General features: G+C 34.6%; 1 protein-coding gene across 1 annotated transcript; it reads left to right on the top strand.

The window, feature by feature from the left end:
• The first annotated feature begins 4,552 nt into the window (after positions 1–4,552).
• On the top strand, positions 4,553–6,301 carry LOC131624668 (uncharacterized). Its single transcript, XM_058895598.1, has 4 exons — positions 4,553–5,282; positions 5,375–5,579; positions 5,865–6,028; positions 6,120–6,301. Exons 1-4 carry the CDS (start codon positions 4,553–4,555, stop codon positions 6,299–6,301), a joined length of 1,281 nt encoding a protein of 426 aa, XP_058751581.1.
• Positions 6,302–12,577: the final 6,276 nt, after the last annotated feature.

The raw sequence follows: 12,577 nt of genomic DNA, 5'->3' as shown, positions 1-12,577 counted from the left end.
CCCAAAATGGCAAATTTGAATATATTTGATTTTCCCTTGATTTTATTCATTCTCATGACTTCCTTTGACCAATTTTCCACCAAAAGTCAAAATTTGAATATTGACTTGATTTTTTACCAGAATTCCAAAGGTCAACTGTTTGACTTTTCCAGCTCTAGATGAATTTTCTGATTAATCAATTGCCAATCCAATTCCAATCAAGCTCCAACCAATGAAGTCAAACAAATAACTCCAAATGGATCCCTTGACACCTCATGCCATAAAATCAACTCCTGATTACAAGTTTGACCCAAAAGTCACCTGCGTTGACTTTGGTCAAAAACCCTAATTTAAGAAGACCAGATGACTTGGAACTTGCATCCCCCAATCAAAACCCATGAACTGAGAACTGTGAAACCCTAATTCCCGAGGATACTGGTGAAGGTATAACAATCAGATGAAACTCCAGATGCTCTTTTTTCATCAAGAATTTTCTCAATAGAAGCTCTTTTCTTGTCAAATTTTGAACAATATTAATGATACGAATGCATGTATTGAGTCATGACCTAAATGGGATAAGCAGATGAAATGCAGAGCTTAAGCTGGTTAGCAATAAATTAGGAGGACAAATTTTGGGGTGCAACAATTATGACACATAAAGCCCCTGAAATTAATTCCATTTGATGTCAAATTGCGTTAGCTTTTTAACACTTCGAACGGGGCGACATTTGGACTTACGGATCAAAATTTATGGCCAAAACAATTTCAGCCAAAAAACGCAAACAGAAGCTACCGCACTGAGCGCATCCCCCGGGCTAAGCACCGACGCGACGGCCTGAACACACAATTTTATGCATTTTTCATCTTTGGAGGCCTTATGGACCTCCGATTTCAATTATGTAAAAAGCCACTGTCTAATAATTCAAAATACTACATTTATGTAACTACTATAAAAACATACAACACTTATTTAGAGGTCCTAACATCATACATATATCATGCAATCATCAATTTCATGTTTATGACTCAAACCTTCATAACTCAACAATGGAGGGAAACTTATCAACAACCAAAAACAGAATTGCAACGTATATCAACAACAAAATTTATCATATAATAATCATATAACAAAACACATAATCATCAATTATTTCATCACTTTCACAAATATTCATGACAATCACTTTCAATCAAAGAGAATTAAAATTCTATATCTAACATTCCCTCATATCAATTATAATTGAGGACCATTACCCACCCTTACCTTAGAATTCTCCTAGAATGACTTATTCTTTCTATATGGATGGATGTTCTTCTCAATCCTCCTTTTCCCTAGCACTCCCATCTTCTCCTCAATTTCACGTATGATGTAAACCGATCACTTTTTTCCTTTATTCCCTTTATAAATATCCCTCAACTATGGTTTACCTCTTTTACCCTCAAATTAACCTCATACAATTACCATCACGCCCCTAAGATCTCTACACCATAATTATTTCATTTTCCTTATTATTTTATTAATAAACCGTACAAAAGCTATTATTTAATAATTCTAAATGATTTTCTAACAACCTCTAATTACTCTCTAGACCTCATCACACACCCCTACTCCCTAACTTATCTAATTAACCACATTGAATAATTAAATAAACACCACAAAAATAAATCAAGTAAAATAATTTCTATAAAATGGGGTGTTACAACTCTCCCCCACTTAAGAAATTTTGGTCCCCGAAAATAAATTGATGAAGACAGAGTCGAGTAAAACTATCTCACCTGATTCTCATGCTCCCATGTCATGCTCTCACCAGCTCGTCCTCTCCATACTACCTTCACCGAAGAAATCTCTTTACCACGTAACTGCTTCACCTCTCGATACCCTATCCGCATGTGTAATGTCTCAAAAGTCAGGTTATCTATCACATGTAAATCATCTATTTTGATCACATGTGAAGGATTCAGAATGTATCTATTCAACTAAGATACATGAAACGCATTATGAAGGTTAGCAAGTGACGGTGGCAAAGCAATCTGATAGGTCACTTATTATATCCTCTGCAAAATCTAGTAAGGACTGATGAAACACGGGGTGAGCTTTCGAGACTTCAAAGCTCGACCAACGCCAATTACTAGAGTAACTCTCAAGAACACATGATCATCTTTTTGGAACTCAATTGCCTTTCTTCGCTTGTCTTGATAACTCTTTTGGCGACTCTGAGATGCTTTCATTTTTCTTAATTAATTACCTCATTTACCTTCTTATTTTCTGCATTTTTACATATAGAATTATTCACAATTTTTTTTTGGTTTCAAAAAAAACTTTTTGAATTATATACTTACCCTCGGGAAGAAAGCTTCTGTAAGCAATGTTGTGAAAACCGGATCGGACCGGCCGATCGGACCGGTTGAACCGGGAATCGGGCGAGTGTCCGGCCTGGTCCAATGCTTTGATCCCTTGCGTCGCAAAACCGGTGTGGAACGCTAAAACCCGGATTAGACCGCTAAACCGGCGGTTTCTGTAAACCGGTGGTTCAAATGTTATTTATTTATTTTTAACTAAAGCAAAACGACGTCGTTTTTCATTTTAGTTTAGAAATTAAAAAATATTTCATTCAGTTCACTTCAGTCATCACCGTTCCCAGACAGACACTGTTGCAAAGCAACCCTAAATAGAAGCTGCGACTGCGCCGTCGTTTTCCTCATCGCCTCGCCATTTCGCCGCAACATCGCGCCTCCATTTTCTTCCCGCCGACGACGGAGCCCTTATCTTCGACCTTCTTCCTTTTCAAAGCTTCTTTCACTGTAACATTCAAATTTTTCTTTCAGTTTCTTCATATAGATCGAATTTTTCTTTCACGGTATCATTCGAGTTTCTTCATTTTTATTCTTTTATTTTTATGGCTAAAAGACAGGATTGATTTTTGTATTAAGGGCAAGGTTACTTAGTGTTACTGATTTTTGGACTTAGAAAATGTAATGTACTGATAAAAGCTAAGTTCCTGGTTAAATGTAATGATGCTTACATTATACTGCTAATTCTTTGAAGGATTGGTATTTACTTAGTTTTTCACAAGTATTGTTACTTCTTTGTAATGTTAGGGTATTTCTATACAATTATGAATTATGATATTGTTTTGTTTTCTTACCTCATGTATTTCTATACATAGTTTTACATCATTGAATGTTACAAATTGAAAAAGAAAACCACACGCTTATGCTTTGTTACAAATTGATAATACTCTGCCATACTCTGCCATTTGTGATTGATAATTTCAGGCAGTAATTTAATCATATTATAAGTAGTTGTATCCAAATAACATTTTGAACGTGTCAAAGAATACTTAAGTCAAAGAATACTACAAGGTCTATTTTTATATGGCAATTTTGATAAACACATTGCAATTGATAAACACTGTGAAATTCACCATATCCATGTTTCAAATTCCACACAGTGGGATTACTTGAATTAGTGTTTATATGGCATCTTTATTTTTAAAAATTACCTTGTATACTTTATTTTGAGCTATTTTACTTTATTTTTATATGGCAATTTTGAGCTGTTTTACAAGAATATGACATCTTGTGAAACATCATCATCACAACCACCATCATAAGAAGCATCTCCAGCTCAAAGTTTAGTTCAACACAATGTTTGAGGAAATACTGATATAGCTTGAGCACATTATACTAGAAGTCCTGATGGAAAATCTCTTGTTTGTATGTACTGTCACAAATCTTTTGGTGGAGGTGGAATTCATAGGGTAAAGCAACACTTGGCTGGAATAGTAGGAAATGTTGAAATTTGTAAGAAAGTGTCTACTAAAATTTGTTTTCATATGAAACAACATTTCAATGAGCGGAGCAAGAAAATAAAAGCTTCAGATGTGGCTGAAAGTGAGTCATTTACTGCGGAGGGAGGTGAATTGCAAATTGGTGCATCTAAAAAGAATAACACTTGCATTGGTACTTATTTTTTTTACCAAGAACAACTCCGGGAGCTTAGCCTACTTTAAAAAGTGTGATGCAAAGTAAAGAAGTGGTAGAAAAGTGTGATCTCGCTATTGCCAAGTGGTTTATTGATGCATCTATTCCTTTCAATGCTGCAAATTCACCGTATTTTCAACATGTAGTTGATGCTCTTTGTTCTATGGGTGCTGGATATAAAGTTCCTACCATGCATTTTCTTCGTGGAAATTTGTTAAATAAGTGGGTTGATGACGTGAAGATATAGATAGAGCAATATCGTTCTATTTGGAAGGATACAAGTTGTACTCTTATGGCAGATGGGTGGACTGATCGCTGTAGGAGAACTCTTATCAACTTTTTAGTTTATTGCCCCAAAGGAACTGTTTTCATAAAGTCTGTTGATGCCTTAGGTGCTTCTAAAACTGCAGAAACATTGTTTAAGATTTTCAGGGAAATAGTGTTGTATGTTGGCCAAGAAAATGTTGTTCAAATTGTTACAGATAATGCTGCAAATTATGTTGCTGTTGGAAAGTAGTTGGAAAAGGAGTCTCCTAACTTGTTTTGGTCTCATTGTGCTGCACACTGTATTAATTCGATGTTGCAAGACATGGGGAAATTAGAGGAAGTAAGTGAGGCAGTGTCACATGCTTCAAAAATTATGAAATACATATATAATCATTATTTTGCATTGTATTTGATGAGACAAAATACAGGTGGAAAAGAAATACTCCGTCTTGATCCAACCCGCTTTGCTACTAATTTCATTATATTCCAAAGTATTATGTCTCTTAAAGATGCACTAAGAGCCATGGTAACATCCAAAGAGTGGACAACCACAACTTATTCCAAAGATGTCAAGGCAAAGAAATTTGTGGAAAAAGTCTTAGACTCAAGCTTTTGGTCTACATGTGCTGACATAGTAAAAATTACAGAACCTCTTGTACGTGTGTTGCGTAATGTTGATAGTGAAGATAAACCGACTAAGGGATATCTCTATCGAGCTATGTATAAAGCAAGAGAGGAGATTGAGAAGAGGTTTAGAAGAAATAAGCTGAAAGTAGAACCTTATTTGAAGATCTTGGATAATCGTTGGGATGCACAACTTCGGAAAAATCTTCATGCTGCTGGTTATTGGTTAAATCCATCTTGTAGATTTGGTCTGGAATATGAAAAAAACAAGTACACCACCCAAGGCCTTTTGGATGTCATTGAAAAGTATGCTTATGATAGTAAGAACTTGCGATCTAAATTAACTGTTGAGATGAGTTCATTCAAAAATTGTGAAGGTAGTTTTGGAAGGATAACAGTCGTAGAAAACCGAGATGAAGGTTTGCCAGGTAAAATTATATGATAAACTTTAAGCATTTTAGTACAATGTCAATATGTATTTTAAAATTTTTTATAATTTTTTTCACATGCATTATTCTAGATCAATGGTGGGACACTTATGGAACTGAAGCGCCCAATTTGCAAAAGCTGGCTATTCAGATTTTGAGTCAAACTTGTAGTGCATCTGGTTGTGAACGAAATTGGAGTGTGTTTGAACACATTCATTCAAAAAAGAGAAATAGGTTGGAGCATCAAAAGCTTAACGATCCCATTTATGTTCGTTACAATTTACGGCTACAAAATAGGTATTGCACTTATTATGCTTTATATGCTATTATTTCAATACTTGATGACATGAATATTGGTTCTATGGTTAAGAATATATGATATGGTTTTATAGTTAACAAATATACTATTATTTGGTTTGTTTGGTTTATAAACAAGATTATTTTGTTTTTGTCTTGATGACATGAGAATATTGGTTCTATAGTCAAGAATATGTTATATTTCTTGGTTTGTTAAGAGTGTATATTATTTGTTAAGTTTATTTGGTTATATGTTTGACATTACCGACCGTTAATGATTTATAGAAACAAGAAGAAACAAAATTATGATCATATTAATTTTGAAACACTTGGTTATCATTCTAATTGGGTGTTGGAGGATTCACCACCATTCTTTACCATTGAGGAGGTGAAAGCACTACACAAAGATCTTGCTAGTATGACATTCCAACCTATTTCAGATGATATTGGTATGGTATTAATTTTTGTGATTACAATTATGTTATTTTAATTTCTTAAAACATGTCAATCTCTAAACTCTTTAAATTGATGTTGTTATAGATGAATTAAATTTGGATGAGGTTGATGTTGAGGGTGATGCACAACTTAACTTCGGAGAAAACAACCAAAGTAATGATATCATTGATGGGGAAGATGTTGCAAATGCGAATGATTTTGCCGGAGATGGTTTTGATATTGAAGGAGATCTCAACATTGAAATAATTTTACCTCCTTGGAACTAAATTTAATAGATATTTGAGTATTTTTGTTCTAAAGTACTCAATTAGATTATGTTGCAATTACACTTTGCTTTCAATTAGACTTTGTAATTTTGTAATATTTTGTTATGTGTGATACTTATGTTTAAATTTGAATTAATTTATCAACTAGTGAATTTATCATGATATTTTTCAAAAATTTAAGTGCTAATTATATTTTTTTAGAGATTAAACGATCCGGTTCGACCGGTTTTATACCTATATAGTTTGGTTATAATGACAGATTTATTAAACTGATTTATCCCATTTAATCCGATTTAATTCGATTTGGTCATACGATTCGACTAGTGACCCGTTGGTTCGATCGATGAACCAGTGATCTAGTACCCTCGTCGGTTTGATGACTGGTCCGATTTTTAAAACATTGTCGGTAAACAAAAGAAACGACAGATAAATCCACAATTAAAAATTATAATAAATAAATAAAAGCGGAAGTAAATTCGTAACTAATAAACATCTGCTCTGAAATAAAACTTTCAAGCTTGGTCGGAAACTTCATTTTAAAATAATCGAAAAAATAAAATTTTGTAAGATTTTTGAAAAATAAAAAAGGTATATTGAAAATCTCCCTTTAAGATCACTTGGAATATTTGGACCTAAAAACAAGAGTGCAATTATCCAAAGTTCAACACATATGGTAGTGAATTAGGTCCTTACCTTTTCTTAGCTTATCTTTAGCATATGAATAAAAAGATGTTCCATATAAATGGGTAAGCCGCAACAAACATTCAATTATGGCTCCTCCATTACTCAGGATTTTGTATCAATATGGGTAATAACGATTGGTTTAAGCATCATCAAGGTTTTGGACAAAAAAACAAAACCATCATCAAAATGGGACCAAAAGGTTACATTAAAAAAAATTCGTTAGCATCTGGAATAAGAATGTTTGATTAAATTTAGGCCTAAATGATATGGAGATGGTTGGTGCCTAAATGATATGGAGATGGCTGGTGAGATACTCGGGCAATCAAGCTATGATAGAAGTAGATATTATTACATTTAGGAATTGCTTCTTCCACCTTTGGTGGTGAACTACGCTAAGAAAATTCAAAAAATGGCTATATGAATTTGGAAATGAATTTTTGGACACATTCATTCTATATCAAATACATGTTTAAATAAGTCATACTTATCTATTCATCTTAGATGACGCAGTCAGAGTTACTAGGGATTAGCAAACTCTAAACCTAAAATAAAAACACAGGATTTCAAGCACATAACGTGTCAGATAAGCTCTAGAATCCACCAGATAAATAATTGAGTTTTATTAACTGAAAAAGATGATCTTTGACTCATGCCAAAAGTATTTAATTACAAAAAATATCTAATGGACTTTTAATCCAAAACAGAAAGAAAACAAAAATTGCATAAAATATTAAAATGCTTTCTGACACGCGATTTATTCTTCGATACACACAGTCAGCCTTCCTACATTTCTAGACAATAATTTTTGACTTTTTATAGAAATACATTGATGTAAGACCATGTATTATAATTATACTATCATAATAATTATTTTATAAATAAAACCATACACTTAATGCACACCTTGAAAATGTCATATATGAATGAATCAATCCATAATACAATCAAAATAACAAAGTAATAATATCCATAATCCCTAATACAAATATTATATTGAAAATGGTACATATGAATTATTAGTAATGGCGCAACACAAGTGTTATGAAAATGGAACATAAACAATAAAGAGTGAAAATTTATTATCGTCAACATCGTGTAGCTAGTTGTCATCTGTTTGTTCTTCTACATACAACCTTCAGCTAACTTGGAGTATAGGCAGACCAAACAAGTGACCCTCCCAGTTGTACTCATGAATCCCCTCCAAGTCAGCGAAGTATCTAGGGTAAACCACATCCACATAATAGTCACTCTTGTCCACAAATGTGGATGTGGTAACTAAATACAACATGTGTGCTCTCAAGGCATATGCTTTATGCTACATAACCTGCTCATCATCACCATTACCTTGCTCAGCCGCAACCAGCCGCTATGTGCATAATCTGTCTAAGAATCGAATATAGCACGACACTGTCGGGTGTCTTCTATCTCCTTCAGGGAATCCCCTAGTTAGCTCCCAAATAGTTAAACATCATCTCAAGTGCCTCATCTTTGATAATCTTGGAGTAGTCTAAAAATATTTCCCTGATCAAAAGATGCAGCGGGCATGACACATCGTCTAATGTGATGAACATCTCTCCACGTGGAAGATGAAAATATGACGTTTCAAAGTGCCATCTCTCATCGAACGCTGATAGCATACCGTGGTTAATAATAGAATAACCGGTCATGTATAAGTCTCGCATCCTAGATAGCTGAATCACATTGTGAAACCACTACTCTTAAAGTTGTTACAGCCTCGCAATCTTCCGACCGTGGTTGATGCATTTTAAAGCATCATTGTACTGCAGAAAATAAATTAGTGTCATAAACTGCAAATATTATAACTATGTGTTTCAAAGAATAAATAGAAATGAATTTCACCTCTCCATCTTACACATTCTTAGCAGCATGGTCCGAATATAGAGGCATCAACGATAAGTCATATGAGCCTCCCCCAAACTCCTTAGAAACGGCTGCATCAACAGCTGATGCATCAACCTAGGGTGTCTTAACTTGGACTGATGGGGCTTCCGAGGCATTAGGAGGTGACACCTGCCTCCTCCAGAAAGAAGAAGCCAGAGTTGCCTGAACCCTTAAACAAGATGTCTCCACATCAACCAAACTAGAACCAATCGGTGGTTGCATACTTGACACTCTGTTGAGCCTCAATCTATCTTAGTTATTAGCCATAATGCCTATAATTAAACCATACAAGCAATACATAGTAGGCCAAATCAAACGTAGATGAAACACAATGAAAATAAAGTCAAACAATGCATCCATACCAAATACAAAAATGCATTTTTCGTATTTCTGGAAAATCACATTTTGAACAAATACAAAAGTACATTTATGTATAAACCTGCAACTCAGAATAAAAACGAAATAATGAAAGAAATGCATGAAAATTCAACTTTCTCAGAATGCATTGCTCATCTAAACTACTTATCAAATACATTGCTCAGTTAAATAACCTATTTAAACTATATATTACACAACCTAATGCTCAATTTCGACAAATACATGCATATAAAAATCAAATGTATAAAGAAATCAAAAACTTGTCAAATGTGAGTTTGATGTCGAGAACTTTGATTCATTGGATGTTGAGTAGAAATTTGGAAGTGAGTTGATAGAGTATGGAAGTTTGAGAGGATTTGAGAGTTTGAAAAACTTGAAAGTAGGTTGGAAATGAGAAAGAGGAAGAGTCTGGTGCGTTTTGGATCAAAAACCTGTCCGAATGTGCATTTCCGTAAGTTATACATAAATATATTTTTGTATTGTTTTTGACATAGAATTAAGAAATGACTCACTTACAAATGAATTGTGTGTAAATAAAGTGCACTCGAAAATATATTTCTACATTCTAGAAATAATTTTAGTTTTTTTACTAGAGTGTAATGTGATGGGAAGCACCTGAATCCGCGAACCATGCTTGTGACTCAAGGTTGGAAGGAATGTTGAACTCCCCCTGATGAGCTAGAAATGCAGATGCTTGTGCAGAGCTGGTGTCTTTATTCTTCTGATCCTCTTTTGCCTGAGTGGACTCCTGAGTAGGTTTGGCTGCAATAGGTTCAAAGTTTTCATCATACCTGTGCCCGCAGTCAATCACTGGGTGGCCATACTTACCACATAGTTGGCAAGTAGGTCGATTCCCTGGAGTATATGAACCACGAGCTCTGCCACGGCCACAGCCTCTATAATTGTTGTTGCCACGGCCCCTTGATTGTTGGAAGCCACCTCTGGTGGACTTGGGATGAGTGGTATCTTTAGTGTGTGCTAGATTGGCTGATGCAGTGTTAAGGGCAAGTTCTTGACGATATTTGTCAAGCTGAGCTTCCTGCACATACAATAGAGCCTCAATGTCATAGATGGAAGAAAGTTCACCCTTACCATATGTCATCATAACAAATGGATTGTATTCTTCTGGGAGGCCTTGCAGAATCGCATCGATCTGGTCTCTCTCAGATATGGGATCACCAATCGCAAGGAGCGCATCTGCAATGGCACGAATACGCAGCACATATTCTGAGATAGAGCGATTCGCTTTCTTGGTTGTTTTCAGTTCAGATCGAAGCTGATGAACCCTAGCCTTCATAACAGCGTTGAAATGCTTATGAATCTGATCCCAAATTTGATACGAGTGTTTGCAAGAAAGAACACGAGGAAGAACAGATTCAGAAATCGTTGATAGAAGCCAAGAAAAGAGCGCCTGATCTTGCACAATCCATCTTTCATACGCATCTGAAACCTTGTCGGCAAGACGATCTGCATCGGTATTGAAGATTGGGGGAATCTGAGGATTGACTACAAATTTATGGAGCTTATGTGAAAGAATGATGCCTTCAACCTGTTGATTCCATAGGAGAAAATTGTTCTCCTGAAGCTTGATCGAGAGTTTCGGTCCAAAGGCGTTGCCGCCATTGGAGAAGATGGAACCTTGTGTTTCTTGAGTTGGAGTTGACATGGCGAGAGGTTGAAGACAAAGTGAAAGAATGAGGATCGGAGCTTCTCTGAAGCTCGGAGCTACGAACGACGATGAAGCGGAAACGAGATTGGATCGAACGCGACTGATACCATATTAGATTTCAAGAATGCTCTGCATTCTGTGTAACAAACTTTTTTCATTGATTTTACACTTAGTGTAACTGTTACAAAACAATACAAGCAGAAGGATAAGATATATATATCCTTGCAATGTTATTGGAGTAAAACTACCAGAAGGACCAATCAGTAAATAGACTAAGCACTCTAAACTAGCCTATCAGTAAAGTACAGCTGGCACATGCCTTACATAAAGAAAAAGCAATAGTAAATCATATATACTCCTAATAGAGAGCAATCTTTAGTGTGAATTCCTTTATATTTTTAGTAAGAAAAATAATCTATTGTGTTGAGTACAAGAGACAATACAATCTCTTACACAAAAATATAAGAGAGTTTAGCAAGGTAACATATTGAAACAGCATTCGAAAAAAACGAAAACTTGCCTCTTTAGAATGAAAAAATAAATAGGTGCAGTGATCAGCAAAGTGTCAGCAAAATTCTTAGTAATCAACTTGAATTGAAAATTAGCCGAAGCTATTGACTGCTATAAAAAACTGAGGGATACAAACCACCAAATTAGGGTTAAGGTTATGGAGACTTCAACCATTTTGAAAGAAGAAAAAAAAAAGATAAGCTACATTAAAAACATCAATTCCGACATTGTCCCAAGAAGCTCCGTCCATATAGAAAAAAACATTCTTAATTTTGTCAAAGTTATGCACTCTATTGTTGTCAACATTGGTTATCATGTTTGGTATTATAATATTCAGAATAAAATCATCAAAAACATAATTATTATCCGTTGTAAGTGTAAAGTAGGAATCTCAATGTCATGAGGATTATCAAGATAATCATCCCCTATTTTGATTTTAAAAATACAATTGGAAACTTTTTGATCTTAGTGAGCCTAAGAAAGTAACTAAGATTAATGTCATTTTTCGTCAACTATTTAACTCTAAATTTCTCGCAATTTCTTTTTCATGGATGTTTAAAACAATTTCAAGCTCATACCTTTCTTTCAGCACTAGCAAACTCATCCAGGAAGTCTAAAAAATTAATATCATGATGAATGCAATCAACTTTAGCAAAACCCTTGATAACATTTTTTTTTTCTAATATATGTCTTGAAACTTCAAGCGAGAAAAAAAAAAAAAAGGAAAAAAAACATATTTTGATATTTTATTTTTTTTGGGCTTGTTCGTAGATTTGCTTGTTAATGAGTCATTGAGTCATTATTAAGAGCCCATTATAGCTTAGGCAGTAGAAAATTATCGACAAAATAGGTAGGACTGACAATTCATTATGGTGAAAAATTCTTTCATTGTCCCACCTTAAACGGGATTTGGATCCCCTAACTTTCAAGTCTTTACCTTTCTCTAACTTTCTCATTATTTACTTTCTCTCAAATTTTTTTCCCTCCTTAATTATCATCATCTTTTTTCTTCTTCTATATTATCAATTTTTTAGGCTAACGTTACTCTATCTTTCCCTCCCAAAAGACAAAGGATCCTTACCCCCTTAAACGCTACTTAACATTATATAATGATGGTCATCATAAAACACAAC

The sequence above is a fragment of the Vicia villosa genome, unplaced genomic scaffold (assembly GCF_029867415.1).
Source record: "Vicia villosa cultivar HV-30 ecotype Madison, WI unplaced genomic scaffold, Vvil1.0 ctg.000148F_1_1, whole genome shotgun sequence".
NCBI classification, from domain to species: Eukaryota; Viridiplantae; Streptophyta; class Magnoliopsida; order Fabales; family Fabaceae; genus Vicia; species Vicia villosa.
This window is presented reverse-complemented; position numbering and strand designations above follow the sequence as displayed.